Source organism: Zootoca vivipara, chromosome 1, assembly GCF_963506605.1.
Source record: "Zootoca vivipara chromosome 1, rZooViv1.1, whole genome shotgun sequence".
In the NCBI taxonomy this organism is placed as follows: Eukaryota; Metazoa; Chordata; class Lepidosauria; order Squamata; family Lacertidae; genus Zootoca; species Zootoca vivipara.
Genome location: NC_083276.1, coordinates 134,128,212 through 134,147,200, shown reverse-complemented (window position 1 = coordinate 134,147,200; position 18,989 = coordinate 134,128,212). Strand labels below are relative to the sequence as shown.

The 18,989-nt window shown below is 45.6% G+C and overlaps 1 protein-coding gene across 2 annotated transcripts in view; it reads right to left on the bottom strand.

The window, feature by feature from the left end:
- Positions 1 to 18,989, bottom strand: part of COL6A2 (collagen type VI alpha 2 chain) — a 47,374-nt gene that overhangs the window by 7,733 nt on the left and 20,652 nt on the right. The window contains exons 14-27 of one of the 2 annotated variants that reach the window (XM_035139536.2): positions 16,787 to 16,876; positions 15,430 to 15,492; positions 14,226 to 14,288; positions 13,766 to 13,828; positions 12,996 to 13,058; positions 12,540 to 12,590; positions 11,088 to 11,123; positions 10,228 to 10,290; positions 8,943 to 9,005; positions 7,576 to 7,611; positions 7,176 to 7,221; positions 6,276 to 6,428; positions 4,978 to 5,430; positions 3,988 to 4,026 (exon numbers count right to left, since the gene is read on the bottom strand). In XM_035139536.2, coding sequence (XP_034995427.1) covers positions 3,988 to 4,026; positions 4,978 to 5,430; positions 6,276 to 6,428; positions 7,176 to 7,221; positions 7,576 to 7,611; positions 8,943 to 9,005; positions 10,228 to 10,290; positions 11,088 to 11,123; positions 12,540 to 12,590; positions 12,996 to 13,058; positions 13,766 to 13,828; positions 14,226 to 14,288; positions 15,430 to 15,492; positions 16,787 to 16,876 — 1,282 coding nt within the window. The remainder of the gene's footprint in view (positions 1 to 3,987; positions 4,027 to 4,977; positions 5,431 to 6,275; positions 6,429 to 7,175; positions 7,222 to 7,575; positions 7,612 to 8,942; positions 9,006 to 10,227; positions 10,291 to 11,087; positions 11,124 to 12,539; positions 12,591 to 12,995; positions 13,059 to 13,765; positions 13,829 to 14,225; positions 14,289 to 15,429; positions 15,493 to 16,786; positions 16,877 to 18,989) is intronic. The other variant, XM_035139547.2, reaches the window with a different exon arrangement.

The window sequence follows — 18,989 nt, the reverse complement described above, 5'->3', positions numbered from 1 at the left end:
CCAAGTTCTACCAAAGACAATCCTCAGGTTTCACTAGGAAGGACTCTGCTGTTTGCTCCAGACCAGTTTTGAGCTGGGCAACTGATTTGGCAGACTAAATTATTTCTAGGTGGGAGCACCAAGGCAGTTAAGGGCTGCGGTTTGAATACACATCCCAAGCTGTGAAAACAAATGCTCTGGAGTGCAGTGAATGTGTGTTCAAAACACTTTGGCCACACTTAAGAATACCTGGCTGCACCCTGAAAATTCAAGAGAAAAATTATATGGGATCAATGTTTCCTTCCATTACCTAGAAAAGTCCTTTCAGTAAAAAGACAGACAACAATTTATAGACAAACAATAGGGAGAGGAACACATATAACTTTGCAACAGAGGATCAAAATTCCAGCTCATAAGTTTCTGCCATACTGATAGGCTGGCAATGCTATGTTTTGAGGACAGAAACAGACAACTTCCAAGACTTAGAAATGATCCATGTATGTAATGGTGTGAAGAAGCAGTCATCTGTAAGTGTGTTGGTAAAATGAGGATTCCTACCCTCCAGAAATCACTTCATAATTAAGGGAAGTGGGAAATAGGAAAGGTAGGGATGCAAGTGTGCAGTTCGTATTTCACAGCTTTTAGCATGCACAGAGGCTGCCATCATGTGGTTGGCAAGAGGGCTGCTCTTAGGCTCCCCACCCAACAAGTCCATGTTGGATTGTTTCAAGAATACGTGAGTTTATCAGCACAGTGTGATTTTCAGGTGAGAAGCTCAGGAAAGTCTATTTTAGGGCCATCCTGCCTTGTTTGCTTTGTTCTCTACATGATAGCTCCATTTCTCCTCTGGCAAGGGCCAAATGAGCTGGTCGGGCAGCAAAGCTGCGTATAAGCCTTAAGAGCAGCTGAGACTGACTTTTTCAGAAGTTCCTATTTCTAGAAGCTTCCCTTGTTGCAATCTCCTAGCACTAATGAGAGCTCCAGCAAGATATCTACAGATAAAGTGACATTTCTGACTAGCTTTCTGTTTCATAGGCAAAATGAAGTCCTTCTCAGCAAAGGCCTATTACAGTATCTGGATCCCCAACAATCTCGCTGTGCACCATTTTAAAGGTGTCAATGAACAGGTCCATCCACTCCTGCCGCTCATGTCCAGTGGAAAACTTGGCTTTTTCGGCGGTATAGGCCAAGGTGGCCACGAGCTGGGTGTACATGCTGGGGTCCTGGATCTCCCTCGTGGAGTTCAGGAACTGGGCGATCATGGGTTTGGTGCTGGGGAAAGGTATCTTGTCTCCCTTTTCCATAGGGCGGAAAATAACTGGGTTTTCGATCCCAGGGTTCCTCCCATCTGCAAGTGAGTGTCAAAAGAATATTTTCAGGGCTTTCTGGCATGGACCTCTGGTTTCTATTCACTTTGATTCTGTCTAGCACACAGGTGTTGGGTTCTTAAAAGGGTGCTCACCTGGGCGGAGTTAGGGCAAAGCCTGGCATAACCTGGGGGTGACTGGCTTTCCAGACCTCAGTTACCTGACCAAAATGGTTCTCCTAGTTTTAAACTGAGGTGGTAACAACTACAGTTCTATGTTCCCTCTCATCCTCAAACGGAATTTTAGGTTCAGAAAGAATTTCTCTTCTACTGCATCATAGGAATGTCAACCGTCTGTCAAGTGAAAGACCAGGACCAGCGCCAGATGCACAAGAAGCAACGGGAAATGATCCTACCGCATCAAACAAGTTCATTGACAGAGTTACAACAGGAAATAAGAAGGATGAAAATGCAATTCACTTTAATTAATTAAAGTCAATGCTATAGCTAATCGAGTGAACCCACATTTGACAAGTGAGGAGTGTGTCATTCCTTAGCCCTCTCATTCCTAAACAATAACCACTCCAAAATCCATATCAGAGACTGGCAAACTAAAATATTAGAAAATAGTGTGGAAGCCATTCAGTCTGCATCTGACAAGAGTCTTAAGATGGGATGTGGGAGGAGGTATAAAACTCTTGTAGGTTCTACGCAGGTTTCAGGTTGTCCTAAGGCATTTCAGGAATGGCTGATTCATCTTCCCTGATCACACAAAAACCAGCTTTCACATAACCTAAAACCTGCACAACACCCATCACAGTCTCCTTTGGACACCTGCTTTGTCCTCCCATGATCCACCTTCAGACCATTACCAGGTATAGACTGGATGGTTTCAACACCAGCCAAGTCCTCACTCTCGTTTGTTTGCCATCTGAACCAATTATCTGGGAACAATATGGTTGGCCTAACAAAGGCATTCCCCTACTATGGATTTTGGAATGATTAAATAAGTCATTATTATTATATAGGATACTTACTCAAGGCCTCCTCAAATCATACTTTTTATTGTGTATTTCTATGGATAATGGGTGGTATACAAATTTAATAAATAGAAAAAAATGAAATACTGTAATGAAAAAACCTCTTCTACATGCTCCAACCTCACGTAAAGAACGGAGTGGCTTGTTTTGTTTCACCACTTCCCCTGGGAAGAGCCACATTTTACCATTTTACCACACCTTTTACCAGTGGCAATCTGCAGAAAACCTGGTTGCTGTTTGCTCCAATTCAGTGGTAAAAAACAGGTTTTCCTGGGGAAAGTGCAGGGACAGAAAAGACCTGCTTGGACAGACCTGCTTTAAAGGTAGACTTGTGCCCAGAAACATGGCTCCTGACAGACAGAGACTCCTCAACAATTTGTCTGTGAAGTTTGGTTCCAATGAATTCACGCAGCTGAGAAACTCAAAGCAAACCTGCTCTGAAGTTGATGGCCTGATCAGAAGAGGCTGCACAGTCATATCACTGCGGTGAATACTACCTGTTCTATGAGTTTAACTGTCTTCCACACTCATTCCTTCATTCCTTCCTACTCAATTGATAGAGCTACTAAGAACAAAAAAATACAACATGCACTACTTTGCTGACGGGAGAAGGTCCTTCCATCAAACCACACAGAGCAAGCGTAAGCTATACCATTAAAAAGCTCTATTTTTATCAATATACAGGTGGCAACCATTTTAGGCCTGCCCCATTGACGCACGATTGCCGAAGTCTGCAGAAAAGGGCAGAACGGGGGTGGGGGCGATGTAAGGGGGGGCACTAATGCATGCTCCACTGACACGCGCAGGGACCAGAACAGAAACCCCACACTAAGGAAAACTGCAACCAAATCTAAACTTAAATAATAGCAGGACTTATTAGAACAGCACTAGAAATACTACGCATTGATCAACTCCCTTTATCTCTTTTAACTTAAGCTGCAGGCTTTCGCCCTGATCTGGTTCCTCTATTCTCTGTCAGTCATAGAAAGGGTCTTGCCTGTTGTTCATTTGTGGGCTAGGACCAGCTTCTAACAAGCCTTGACTGGGCAGGGCTGAACATATCCCTTTCATCCAGATTTAAAGGGTTGTGCTCTTTGGACTTCAGAAGCAAAGCTCAAAGAGCATTTGGTTTTGTCCTAAACCTGCAGGACAGCAGGGCCTAAGCCTGAGTCTCCACCACACTATGAGGTTTTATCCAGAGCTCATTACACATATGGCCTTGCTGACGAAAACTGGTCTTCCTCACAACTCTGCAAATTTCACATTCTTCCTGCCATAAACCTGTCTACTTGTTGTCTGGCTGGAGGATTAGATCAGAAATCCCCACAAATGGAGTAGGTCATAAAGTGTTTCTATCCTCTGACAGACTGTTTCAGAGAAGGCTCCGGAATGGTCGCAATATTGGCACACATTCTCAGAGTGTAAATGGCTATTCCCAGGATGTAAACTAGCTGTAATGCAAAAATGCATTTACTTGCAGATATAGATGATTAAGTATAATGGAATAATGTTGAAAAGGAGACGTATTGGCATTCTGGTCAACATAGGCTCTCCCTACCCCACCTTCTGTTTCCTGGACTAGAACTATCCATTATTTTTCCAAATCAGGTGATACAGTGAACAGGGAGCGGATGGCAGGGACACAATGACAAACACTTTTACCTGTTTGGCAGGGCAGTTCAGGGCAGACAATCTGAGGATCTGAAAAAAGAATGAAGATGTTTGATTGAAACCATGCAGAACCCCATTTGTTTAATAACAGTTAGGCACACAGAAGTTTCTGCCCCCCAGCCCCCTCACGCCCCTCTCCATCCAGGCAAGCAAGAGCTCAAGGACACAAACACGCTTGAGGAGGAAATAGAGCAGGGCCAGAGAGAGACAGTGCTAAGGGCCGCATCCAGCAGGTTCCCAGCCTCTGCTTTACAAAGAGCACAGGGTTCAACACCACCTATGGGGGAGTTTCCCCAACCACTGGAGGAAAAAAGAGGGCCTTACACTTGGAAGTAAATCCGATAGATCTAGGATTTCAGTCTCAACCAAGAAGCTATAGGGCAGGTTTAGTGGCCTCCAGAGGAATGCCTGGGGGCTGGTGAACATGCTAACGGACTCTCCACGTTGGACTCCTATGACGTGCCCTCCAACAGTCCGGCTTTGAAATTCATTCAGAGGTTTCTAGTTGGCGCAAAATATGGTGACTGTACAAGATCAGCAGGACTGGCTTGCATCAGGTTGAGTTTTAGTTGGCACTGGGAAGTGAGGTGGAATTAGTCTGGGATATATTAGTAATACTGGGATTGTGTGGATTTCTCCCAATACAGCTGTACATAATTTATGTTTTACTTTTCAGTTTTAGTCCTTTTTGAAACATGTTGTGACCAGCCTGACCCCCCTTGGGAAAGGATGGGCCCTAGATCCCATCAGAATGATGTAATGTAGCTTGCTATTGGCTTTGATGTAGCCCATTGTTGCCCACTTTGAAGATATGGTGCCGAGAGAGAGAGAGAGAGAGAGAGAGAGAGAGAGAGAGAGAGAGAGAGAACCTGCTTTAAATTGGAGCGGCTGTGACCATAAACCTTAAAGCAAAAGCTGAGGGAGTTAAGATCACATTCCCACTACTTCATTCCATCCTCAGTGGGGGCAGGATTGACAGACCTGGACAAAGTTCATGCTCCATGCTGTCGATGAACTCGTCAGCCACCAGCTCCGAAAACAGCTTCATTCTCTGCACTCTCTTGTCATCATCACAGGCAATGGAGCTCAGGGTCTCGTCTTCCTCCTTCTTGTTGAACATGTCACCAATCCCAATGGCATGGACAGTGACCCCCTTGCTGCAGAGAGCCGGTAAGTTGGACTCGCTATCGCGGGGGTCGTGGCGACCATCTGTAATCACCACAGCAAAGACCCGGGCTTTGTCTCTCCGGCTCTCCTTGATGAGGGTGTTGTAGGCGAACTGAAGTGCAGAGGGGGTCCATGTGCCCCCTGCAATCCACTCCAGCTTCTTCACTGCCTCTTTGAAACTGGAGAGGGAGTCAATGCGGTCATCGTTCAGCTGGATGGCTTCAAATGTCCCTTCATGGCTGTACTGCACCACCCCAACACGGGCGCCTGCCAGGGAAAGAAACCATCAGTTCCACCTCCCTGGACCAAGAGAGACCTCATTTCCCCTTAAGGCAGGCATCCCATTGCCCTGCAGCCAGGGAGCCTTCTGGAAACCAAAGTCTCTGTGGTTTAAAATCATTTTCATTTAGGGGAACAGTTAGGAAAAAGCTGCCCAGATGTAGTACAGACTTATGTAAGGAATACAGGTGCCTGTTCTCTTCTGCCATGTCATCTCAAGCACTTATAGAATGTGTGGCACTCACTCATAGCAGTGCCCACCTCAGTTCTAATCAAAGGCATTTCTATGCACACACAAGCTTTCCTGCGACAAATGCAGCACTTGCAGGACACAAAATCAAAGCTGGATGTCCACAAATCCTTTCGCTAGGGTCCTCCAAGGGGGAGGTGGCCCAGTAAGGGCGGCTGCCCATGCGATTGTTTGCACTGCAATTTGGAACAAGAAGAGCCTCTCCTGTGTGTCTGATCTTCTCCACAAAAGAGTTAAGTTCCAGCTCTGCCATTAGACCTTCTGACGCACCTAGAACCATGGTTTTCTCTCATTTGTGCTGCTGTTTGGAGAAGGAAAGAAACAGCAGAGAGATTCCTGCCAAGATTCTTCTTTTCCGCTCTTTGCACATGCCTCTTTCCCCAGGCTTCTGCGCTTGCCACATAGCAAGCACAGTTAGATGGCATACACAACACATGCTCAACATGATCAAGGCAAATGGAACACTTCTGGAAACCAAGAGATATCTGAGTTCCCAATATTGGGTTAGGCACTGCACAAGCATCTCATCATCACATGTTCTAATGTTCAGCAATAAAATCAGATTCTCAGCCATACCACTAACCTGTCTCAGATTTTGGATCCTTGGCAATGGAACCAAGTCTGCTCACCACATTGATGACAAAGTTCTTCTCCAGGGTGAAATTGGTGTAGCCAATACTTTCTGAGCTGTCTATAACAAAGACTAAGTCCAAGGGGCCACACCGCTTCTCACAGTCTATGGAAAGCAGAGAAAGAGCAGTCAGAAGCTTTGCATCCAAACACCATAAAACCAGCCTATGACATCACCAACCTGGAGGACCCTGGAACAGATGGCATGCTGTGTTATAAAGCCACGTATCTGAGGGACAACAAGCAGGCTCTTAACAGCCCTTCCTTGTGTTTCCCAGTGACTGCAATGTTCTTTCCTGGAAACAGGCAGGACACTGTACGGCTATTTCCAGCTCTCGCCTCCAGGATCAGCAGTGAACACAGAGGAATACGGCAGTACCAAAGGGGGTGCTCCCAGCCTGGTTTCTTTATCTGGGCAGCACTGGAAGTCAGGAGCCTTGGCCTGGGAAAATGCAGTGGTGCCATCGCAGCTCATATGAAGCACCTGTTCTTGAAGCCTTCTTGTGAGTGCAACCCCATGCAACCCAAATATATACTTTGATTAACACTGGGCACTCTCTCTGTATAAATCCCCCTCTTTCTCAACTTATGGAGACAGTATTTCTGTTTCTTATATGTGATCAAACATTTCTTGGGAGTACCAAAGGCACAGTGAGATGTCTCTGCTGATCTCATGAAATCTATTTAGTCTCCGACCAAGCAAGGCTCCCACAGAAGGACAGAGGGAAATCACTGCATGACTATGATCTTTGGGAATAAAATGCATCCTCCTGAGAGAGGCATCCTACTCTAAAGCAAGATTATGCAAACTAATTATTCTTATAAGTCCACAAGGAGAAGACTCTGAACCAACCACAACAGCCACAGGTCTCTCTGATGTAGGCCATCACATCACATTCCTGTCAAGAAAAAGAAAGAAAGAAAATAATTAAAGAGGTGCTCTGAATGTAAGGTCCTAAATTGTTTGATGGCATGGCAAGATCTGGCAGGAAATCAGTCAGTGCAGTTTGAGTGATGATTCTGCTAGTTTTCATTCCATCTTGTCATTGTGAAAACTTGACTGAATAATACACAAGCCTTTCTCCCTCTACTGCTGCAGTTTTCATCAGGAATATTTTCCACATAGTCGGAAGCAACCATTTGAATGTCCTTGCTATATTCCACAGCAAACTGGAACTGACACTAGAACTGTGGAACTGACATCCAGCTCCACAGGTGGAAGAATAAATATAGGTTTTTCTTTCTCCACTTACAGTCAGGCCAGGATCTCCAGCCGGGCCAGGGCCACCCTATAAAAAAAATGGAGAAGATGACTTCAGGGGTGTTTCATCTCTCTCTCTCTCTCTCTCTCTCTCTCTCTCTCTCTCTCTCTCTCTCTCTCTCTCCAATGCACATTCAGCTCCGCTCCATCCATGCTATTGGGCTTGACTTGGCCACAGGAGCAGGGAAAGGATAATTTACAGGGCACACCATTTCCCGCAGCTGAGGACCAAGTTCCTCCTCCCCTCACAGAGACCTCAGAACCAATTTCCTGGTGAGGAAGACAAGCAGCAGCAACAGGGGTGAAATAACACCATCATCATCATCATCATCATCATCACTACTGTTTTAAATAGGCTACCTACAGACCATTTTTACCGTTTTAATAATTTGTGAATCTTTGTACCATGGGCGTAGGCAGGGGGCAGGCGGCAATTGCCCCCCCAAAAGCAAAAGGCTGAGGGGCACAGTGTGGCGGCCCCAGGCTTACGCTCCCCACGCATCTCTGGAGCTTTGCGCGGGGAGCGGGAGCCTGGGGCTGCTTCCTCTGAACAGCTGAAAGGAGCAGGCCACGTAGCCCCGCCCACATCCCCATTGTGGCCCCTCCCCTCCCGCCCCGCCCCTTGGCCCCCTAATTTTGATCCTGGGTACGCCCCTGCTTTGTACTGCTTTTACACAAGTCACCCTGGGAGCACTGGCAGCTCAAGAGCAAGTGGGGGAGGGGGGATGAGCCCTAAGTGGAAAAGTGGATGAGCCTTAAGTTGCTATCCCTTCCTCCTGTGGGAGGGAGTTCCATAGCTTAACTCTACTGTCTTAAAGAAGGACTTCCTTTTGCTTGCCCTTCGCCCTCCAACATTCAGCTTCATTGGCTGTCCACGACTTCTAGAGTTATGAGAGAGGGATTTCCCCCTGTTCCCTTTCTCTATGCTGAATTTTATAAACTTCTATCATGCCTCCTCTTGCTTGCATTTTCTCTCAAACTAAAGGAACCCAAACACTCCACCTTTCTTCCTAGGGGAGTTGCTCCACCCCTGCATCACTTTGCTTTCCCCTTTCTGAAACTTTTCCAACTCCACAATATCCCTTTTGAGGTGAGGTGACCACTGAATTCAGATTCAGAATGCCCATCAAGGATAATACATTCGTGTTTTTTTTAAATCAAAAATCTGAATTCAAGACATATCTGTTTTCTCTTCCTTTTAATAGAAAGCTGTATTCAGCAGGCTCAGGTTGTTCATCTCATTTTTGTGTGTCTGGTGGCTGCTCATGTTGTGCAACTGAGTCCTGTGGCCCAGCTCCAGAATATCAAAGGAAGGAGCTGGCAAAATCTAGGGCCCAAGGCAATCCTCAGCTGCAGTACCTCAGGGCCTCCTTCGCCTGGAGGTCCTCTGGGTCCAGGCTCACCGGGTGGGCCAGGATCAGCCTAGAAAAAGAGAGGGGGAAAGAAATGCATGCTTATAAGTTTAGCAACACGAGGTGGGGGGGGAAAGTATTTCAATTAACATGAATTCAGTGTCCTAGAGACCAGGGGACCCTCTACTTGCTTACCCATTACAATGTCTCAAATATTCTTTTACCAATAATTTCTATAGCACACAAAGTGTTTAATTATTCTTAGTACTTTTATCCTCATTGGCAGTTGTGAAAAATATATATTTCCTTCCTTCCTGCTATGAGAAGCAAAACTTCTCTCAAACCAGTTTCAAACCAGCTTGAGTATTGCCTGTCTCCAGCCTATCACATCGTATTTTTAATAGACATCGGCAACCTAAAAACGCTCTTAGAAGCAGGTGAAAACACAGACTGAGAAACCTAAAACCCTTCTTCCTCTCCATAGAGGACAAACCCAGGGGCCAGCTAGATATGGCAGGAGCCTCCACATTTGTTTAGCCATGTGATTGAGGGAATTTATGCAGTGCCAGGAATCACCAGTGTGGGAAACACCAGTGGACACCAGAATTTCTCACAACGAAGATGTAGAGATCAAACCTGCACACAGATCTGGGAAACATAGTACTACCCGCATTCCCAGACACATGAGGGTTCAGAAGAACATGAGATCTGCAAACTATGTGCACTGAGCAGAAAGGTCTGCAGGGGGGGTTGTGCTGTGTGCAGCAGAACATGGTGAGAATTTTCCAGGCCACTAGTAATCAGGTTCTGGATCAAAGGGAGAATTTAAACAGCATTCAGCTCAGCATGATTAGAATCTCCAAAGAAACTTTTGTGTTCCACCCTTTGGGCAGGGGCTCCTCGTGTGCCCCTAGGCAGTTTGTGCATTCTTCTGAACAACAGAAGGGGGTTATTGTTCACTGGCATTTAAGGAGGTCTACACAGGATCAGCTGTTTAGAAGTGTGGCTTCCTACATTCAGCTGGCCTAAGATTAGGTGGTTCTAGAGTATAATTTAAAATTGATCAGGGAGCTCAAAGTTTACGAAAGACAGGCATTATCCCATTGTTTCCTAGACTTATCACTCCAAACCCTGACAAGTGAAAGGGCAACACAAATTGAAATTCAGCTCCAATATATTTTGGGGTACATAAAAAGTGTCCAGCAAATCCACATTGTGAATCTAACTAACTAACTGTTTATGTCCTACACATTCATTAGTAATCGGAGTGTAGAAGAGAGCAGGCTACTTACAGGTTCACCTCTTTCTCCTTTGTTTCCTGGAGGGCCTTTTAGTCCAAAGTCACCTCTTGCACCCTGTTCCAAAAAATGTTAGAAGAATAAAGATGTTTCTTTTCTCTACTGCCCCCCTTTCAACCCCCCTTTATCCTTTATTATTCCTTTAAGGGCACTTCTATTATTCCTTTAAAGCAGTTCTCTGTGCTGATGCTGGAAGGCTTAGAGCTAAGCTGGAAGTATAGAGGAAAAGTACCTGAGCGCAGAATGCATTTTTTCACAGACAAAATAGCAATAAGCCTGGCTATACAGAGAAAATAATCCAAGTCAACACTACAGTAGTTAAGCCTTGTATACAGTCGTACCTTGGTTGTCGAATGCCCTGGAACTTGTACGTTTTGACCCCCAAACACTGCAAATCTGGAAGTAACTGTTCCGGTTTGATGTTCTTTTGGATCCTGAACGTCCGACAGGGCTTCCACAGTTTCTGATTGGCTGCAGGAGCTTCCTGCAACTAATCAGAAGCTGTGATTTGGTTTTCTCATGTTTTGGAAGTCGAATGGACTTCCGGAAGGGATTCCGTTCTTCTTCCAAGGTACAACTGTACTTCATAATGGCAACAGGAGTCACAGCACTGAGCCACGTGAGAATGATTTAATTGGACCGAGCACAACGAATGTGTGGTTTTGTGGCTCACTTGTGCTTTGGTGTTCCACCGACATGAAAAACAAGCCACACAATAGCTTCTGTGTGGACACAGCCTGAGAAGTGGCCCTCCATATCCTCATAAGCATTTCAAAGAAATCAACACACTGAAAAGACCAGGATCACTAGCTTTCTTGGCAGAATAAGGTGGCAAACATGTGATCATACTATACCTCTGGTCCTGGAAGGCCCTTCTCACCTTTCTCACCCTGGAAACAGAGAACAGTCAGTCAGCGTTCAGTTTCATGGGCTTCCCCAGACATAGCAAGGATGGACAAATACTAAAGTAAAGGACAGTTGTGGCCAACTAGGCATCTAGAGTTGCTGAGCACAGGAATTTTCCAGTGGGTCCAACAGAAAGCAGGGGCTCTTAGAACATCTAATTAGCAGCCTCTTGAAGTGAACTCATGTGATTCCAGACTGGGCAGAAATGGACGACTTGTTCCTTCACACGGTCTATCCTTCTCCTGAGAGAGTGAGGTGTGGAGGCATATTTTCTTATTTTATTTCACAAAAATTATATACTGCTTACTCTACAGCAGGGTTTCCCAAACTTGGGTCTCCAGCTGTTTTTGGACTACAACTCCTTTCATCCCTAGCTAGCAGGACCAGCGGTCAGGGATGATGGGATTTGTAGTTCAAGAACGGCTGGAGACCCAAGTTTGGGAAGCCCTGCTCTACAGAAAACCTCCAGGTGGTTACGTGTCATAATCTAGCATATGCATTAAAAAGCAGCAATAAAAGGAAATCAGGACTGATTTGCTCCCAGATTTCTTAGACATGTCAAGGGGTTCAAAATGAAAAATGAAACTGTAGTGATCTCTTGCAAACATGTCTCTTTCAATATTTTGCTGCACGCTGGCATAATCTAATGGACTCAGAAAAATACCCTCTTTCCTATTGTATGCTTTAAATAATGTGTAATATAACTAAAGCAGAACCAGGTTTCGATTCAGATTTCACCATTTTCCTTCCTTCCTTCCTTCCTTTTTTATTTATAATAGATTCCTATTTCTAAAACAGCAAACTGATTCTGGAGTAGCTTTCACCCCAATGATGATGTACATCAAACACATAAGGAAAATAGTATTTACTTTTAATTCAGTTATTTGCTCATTTGTCCATATCAAGCACCTTATTTTGCCCAATCCTCAAAGCTTAAAAACAGTTTAAAACAACAACATCAAAACCCATTCATAGCTCTGGAATGATATTAAAAATGAAATCCTATTTTAATAACATTCAGTAAGTCTAGAAAATGACAGCATTAAACTCACGGCCGCAAATGGCTTGTTGCCAGAGCCGAGTGGCCTATTCCGAAGGGGGCTGGACAAAGAATTTCTGTAGCAATTTCTGAAGCTTCCTTTCTATTAAATAGTGGGTAGACGACACGGCGATTCTTCAAGAAGCTCTTTATTCAGAAGCCAGAACAGAACTGAACTGCATTGCCGACCCGGCCTGCTTTTATAGAGGCTGGCTCAAACAATGTATCAAACATAATTCAAAGTTCTCTCCTAAAGTTTCCTCCTAAAACAACTGTCAAGGACCTGAGGGAAAACGATATACACTAATACATAACACTTTCCAAGTGAGGTATGTGAATACTTTACGTGAACAAAACATACCGCAGTTCCTCTTGGACCAGGATAGTTAAAGCCAGGTCTTCCTCTGTCACCCTAGAATTTTGTTTTAAAAAGAGAGAATGATTCTTCAAAGAAAGCATAGCTCTATATTTGCCACATCTCCCTCCCTTCCTCTGGAGTACAGTATGTTATGTCTTGGGGTTAAAAGTCTGACAAGCAGAAGCGCATTGAGATGCCCACTGAGCCACTGCAGAACTCCAGTTCCTAATTTAGTCAGCAAGAATCCCCTGACAGTAAGGGAAATAAGTCCTTTAAAATATATTGAATTACAGATACAAAAAATCTGGAGCTTGGACTGCTTAAGGAAAAAGAGACTTTCTGTGGCTAGAAAATTACCAGCATTAAAAGAGGCCAGTGATGAGGCCTGCGGGATCAGACCAACATTACAATATCATTGTAAACACAACCCTGTTTCTCAAGGTTATACCTATGGCTTACCTTTGGACCTGGCACCCCGGCGTCGCCCCTGACACCAGCATCACCAGGATCCCCTCGTGAGCCCTGCAAAAGAGGGTTGCATAAAGCACATGGTGAGTTGGGGGGGGTGGCAGAGATGCTACCACGGATGTGATTTCCAACCCTACAATGATTCCGTATGACAGGAAGGAGGGAAGTCTCAGAGGAAACTCTTTTTGCTCACACACAAATGGGGGACAATGTTTCTGATATTAAATCCTGATTGACATGGAATTAATCTGTGACCTCAGAAAACTGAGACAAAATATTCCTAAAGCCTCCCCAGATTGGATTTTTTTTGCAAGTATGTCATTGATGCTATCATAGTCCTTTAGTGGAAGATTTATACTGGACTGACCGCACTCCATTCCACTTTATCAGTTGTTCTGTGAAGCTTCCCAGTGTTTCTGCTTTATTGTCTGTCATTTGGCAGGGAACTCCTGCACTATGGAGCACAAGGAAAGCAGGACCAAAAAAAAATATAATGTAGAACATTTGTGATACAAGGAGTTACGGGATCTCAGCGGGAGGCTATGGGACATGCACTGATCGGAAATGATGCAGGCTCAAACAGTACTGAAAGTAAGATTGTGTATAACCTCCCCAATACCTCCATGAGCACAAATCGTCATGAATGCACAACAAAAGGGATGTCTGCTGGGGGTGGGGGCAAGGGGGGGAGCCTCTCTTGCCAGCTGCATGGAGAGCAAGCCAATGGCCACAGGTGGAAGAGGCATGTGAATGAAACTTACAGGCTTTCCTGGCTCTCCCACAGCACCCTGAGTCCCTCGTGGGCCAGGCAATCCTCGATCTCCCTGTGAAACACAGAAACGAGAGGGAGAGTCAGACCTTGCATGAAGTAAACATTTCGGACTGTTCAAGGGAAGAAATATCAAATTAGTTAACAGTTGGCAGCTGAGATGAGGGAACTCCTTCCCTCCCCCACTGTTTTCTTGCTTCTGTCATCAGGAGTGGAGCAGAGGATGTCCCCCCCCCCAAAAAGATGTGCTCAACACTCAACATAATTTTGAGCCCCATTTTGCTGGATTCAAACTTGGCACTTCAGTCTCATCAATGCGAACATACACCAGCAGTGAAGTCCTTGATGAACAAGTATTTTCAAATCTGCTTTCGAATAAACTGCTTGGGGAGCCCCTGCTGCCTCCTGTGCATTTAGGGAAAATGTTCTGCCATTTTGTCATTCTTTCATACCCTGCCTCCCTTGTTTCCAACTTCTCCTGGTAGCCCCCTCTGGCCCTCAGAACCAGGGTCTCCCTGTGAAAGAAGAAACAAGGCGTTAGAGAGCCAATCAGTTCAGTCCAAGTTCAGCAAGTTCCTAAACCTTCTCTGGTGACAAGAAGTCTCACAGAAGCTACAGCCATAGCTATAGCTACGACCACCAGCTCCCTGCTGTTTGAGGTCAAGGTGCTTTTAGGCGGAATCTGTAACGGAATGAGTGCTACTTATGCATACAAATTTGTTTGCATCATCCACACTACCAATGATTTCCTCAAAATGCCAGCCTGGAGGTTTTCTTCATTTAATCTGGATTTACCCACAGAAAATCAGATAGCCTGCTATGGACCTGCAAGCCAATGCTCATTAGCATTTTTTCTTTGGATGGGTGGTTTGTCACCTGCATGCTGTTTCGGTGGGAGGCCATGTGCTCCTCCTAGGAGGACGACCAGTGGAGTGTCTCTCTCTCTCCATCTTAAGAAAGCAGACCTGAACTTCAGCAACCCAATTCAGAGGAGCTGCTCTCTCAAGACCTCGCAAGACAGTGCATGTGGGGGATTCCTTCTTGGAGGCTAATCACATAGCACAGGGACGTCCTACTCCCAATAGACAGTGATCTACTCACAGTATTTAAAAACTGGCAGTGATCTACCCATCATCGTAAAAAACTAACAGTGATCTACCCAAAGTTTTTGAGCTTTTTTTGGGAAGCGAAAGTTGTTGAGCTTTTTTAGGAAGCCAAAGTTGTGGGTTTGTTTTTTTTTTTTTTGGTTTTTTTCTAAGGAGATTGCTGGGGCGCCAGAGATCAACCAGGATCTACCAGGAACACCCCGTGATCTACCAGTAGATCATGATCTACCTGTTGGACATGCCTGACATAGCAGATACAGTAGGGTTTAGTCAGCTTTAGTCAGTCTTGTGAAAGAGCTTGGCTTTAAAAATTAAGCAACAACAACCTTGCATTGCAGGGGGTTGGACTAGATGACCCTTGGGGTCCCTTCCAACTCCACAATTCTATGATTCTATGAAAAACATCAAATGTGCTTTTGTTGTTTCACAGGCTTATTTTATAATCATTATGACTAGAATAAAAAATAATAAACAATGTATCTCTCTCTCCGCCCCCCAGTTAATTAGGGGTGGATTTCCTTCCATTACTTTGGAAACCTGATGAACTTACTCTCCCGCCTGGGGGTCCAGCACCTCCAGGTCCCCCCTTGGTTCCAGGATCACCACGGCGGCCCTTTAAAAAAAGAAACAATGAAAGCAAACAAAACAAAAGGATCTTGATATTGAGCAAATGCTCTTCAAGCACACCCTTTGTGCCTTATTTGAGCTGAAAGAACCAGGCGTGTCTGAAGGAGGACTCCAACCTCTGTTGGGCCCAGTTCTCCCATTGCCATGACGCCCCATTTCATGCAATGCTCTTGCCAGAGATGGGGCAGTGTCCGTGGCATTCAGACACCGCCTTGCACCCTTGTTGATGTCATTAGGGGTGCAAAAAGGTTCCTGAAATGGGCCCAGAGAAATTGAACTATTTTTCGAGTCACCTGCCAAATTGTTCATTTCTTCAAGCTTAATTGCAAATCAAGTCCGGGGGGCCTCCTCCAAGCGTGATCAGGTGAGAAAAGGCTGCATAACTTCTCATCTGTAACTTTTCTAGCTTAAAATTGGCCTTCCCAAGCTGCCTTTCCATCCACAGGGTATGCTATGGGGACTCAGTATCTTTCTTCCCATACATAGGTCAAAAAGAGGCTTAGAGAGGAGGACTTTGAGCTGTAAAAGGACCAAGTAGGAGAGTAGCCTTTCTCGGCTTCCCCTCCCTCCTTCTGCTTCTACACAGCTAGGTTAAAAGAGTAAAGCAAACTTGTAGGACATAATTCTGTGCAACGGGTGGATTGACACTTACTGCAAGAAAGATAAAGAGTGGGTGAAAGTAAAAGCAAGAAACAAGGCTTTCAATGTGGCTGGTTTGTGAATATAATCCCATTAAGTGGGCTGTGGGGTTTGTGCGAAGGGAAGACATAAATTCCTATATTAGCTTTGTGTCTGGTCCAACCAAAGTTAAACTTTCTAAATCACAATTATTTCAATGAGAGAAATTTCAGGTTAAATTTAACTCTCCAACTGAAACCAAAGCATCTTAAAAGTGCTTTATGTGAGCTGGATCATGTCCTCTGTTAAAAGCACAATCAAATTAAATGTCAGCACATATCCAACTTCTAACTGGATGACATTTGGTTGCTTGCATACTGGAATGCACAGATCTGGCATGAATCTCAATCGCTGATTGTGAACAAATCCAGTTTTAATATTGCTCTGGAAGAAGGAGTAGGATCTGTATCTTGTTGAAGCATTTAGGAGTGTAGCCAAGCAGTAGCAACCTAGAATACTTGCCTTTATGGAAATCTTGCTATTGCGATAGATGATAGATAGATAGATAGATAGATAGATAGATAGATAGAGACAGACAGACAGACAGACAGACAGACAGACAGACAGACAGACAGATGAAGTAAGTGGGGTTAGAATCTTACAGGTTCTCCTTTGGGTCCAAGAGTTCCAGGGCCACCTTTGGCTCCCTTTGTGCCAGGAGTGCCAGGAGATCCATTGGTGCCTTTTGGTCCCTTTGAAAAATAAAAGGAAATGGCATTAGAAGACCTTTGGGGAGAAGGGAAGGGCAAGGAAGGGCAGGGTCAGAGCACAGCCTACGTATAATGGGGCACAGACAGTACAGAGAGTCACATCTTTGCATGGTCCAGAGGTCTCCATTCATGTGCTGAATTGGTTATTTACTTATGTAAGATCCATCTTAATCTTAGGCCCAATTTTGGCACAGAAACTGCTCTGGTCACACTGTACGATGATGACCTCTGTCAGCAGGGGATGTGCTGGGCTGCTTCTTGCCCTGCTGTTACCACTCTGAAAGAGTGGGTGCACAGCTTGTGGGTCCCCCTGGATCCTTTGCTGTCACCTGAGGCTCAGGTGGCCTCAGTGGCCCGGAGTGCCTTCCATCAGCTTCAGCTGGTGGTCCAGCTGCACCCCTATCTGGACAAGGATAGCCTGACTACTGCTGCCTATACTCTGACAACCTCAAGGTTAGTAAAGGTAAAGGGACCCCTGACCATTAGGTCCAGTCGTGACCGACTCTGGGGTTGTGGCGCTCATCTTGCATTATTGGCCGAGGGAGCCGGCGTACAGCTTCTGTGTCATGTGGCCAGCAGTGCATGGAAACACCGTTTACCTTCCCGCTTGGAGCGGTCCCTATTTATCTACTTGCACTTTGACGTGCTTTCGAACTGCTAGGTTGGCAGGAGCTGGGACCGAACAACGCGAGCTCACCCCGTCGTGGGGATTCGAACCGCCGACCTTCTGATCGGCAAGCCCTAGGCTCAGTGGTTTAACCCACAGCGCCGCCCGCGTCCCTACAACCTCAAGGTTAGATTATTGCAATGCGTTATATGTAGGGCTGCCTATGAAAATGCTTTAGAAACTTCAACTGGTGCAGAATTTGGATGCCAGTCTGCTCACTAGGACAAGACAGTTTGAGCATCTTACACTGATCCTGGCCAAACTGCACTGACTGCCAACTAGTTTCCAGGCCCAATTCAAAGTGCTGGTTTTGACCGATAAAGCTTCAATGGCTTGGGACCGCAATACCTCAAGGACTGCCTCTCCCCATATAATCTGACCTGGACTCTGTGATAATCCTCTGAAGACCTTCCTCATGTGCTACAAGAGGTCCGGAGGGTGGCAACATGAGGACGGGCCTTTTTCTGCCATGCCTCCCCGTCTGTGGAATGCTCTTCCCAGGGAGGTTCGTCTGCAGGGCAGTCTCAAGCAGGTCGCGCGCCCTGGTGCTGAGGGGCGGAGATCGCTCCAGCGCCCCCACCCTCGCAGGGCACAGAATGTTTTCCGCGCGGCTTTGCCACGCGGCACCCTGCCTACTGGCCCGGCGCCCTGGCTCACCACGCCACCGGGGGTCTATCTAGAGCCGGCCCTGTTCGTCTGACACCTTCATTATACATTTTAGGTGCCAAGCAAAAACGTTCCACTTCTTCCAGGCTGATTAACATTTGATGCCCTTTTAAACGTGTGTGTGTGTGTGTGGGGAGACTAGCCAAGTTCAGCTCATTCAACGCCTAGCATATTGTAGTTGCTATAAATGGAACAGAATCAGATCACTGCATGGAGAGTTTAAAGCAGGCATCCCCAAACTTCGGCCCTCCAGATGTTTTGGACTACAATTCCCATCTTCCCTGACCACTGGTCCTGTTAGCTAGGGATCATGGGAGTTGTAGGCCAAAACATCTGGAGGGCCACAGTTTGGGGATGCCTGGTTTAAAGCAATGCTGCCAATTTTCTCATTTCCTGTTCTGACAACTATGATAACAACAAGGTAACTTCTGACTATGGCCCAGAACTTCAGAGGGATCTAGCAGTTTTTTAACATGCAGTGGTAGACCTACATTTTGGGGTGCCCTGAAGCTTGAACTGTTATGCTGGTCCCTTCACAACCAGCAATGAGGTCTGGGTAACCCCTGTTACCTTCTTCAATGGGATCAACCTCTGGTGGGTTTTTCCACAACAGATCACGACACCTTTACAACATCTGTGCTACTGACTCTCAAGCTTTGGGATTGTTGAAATACATGCAACAACAAAAAAGCAATCAATTTAAGTCATGTGACTCAAATAGCGTCTACTAGCAAGGTGGACTAAAGTTGCTTCTGGGGTCCC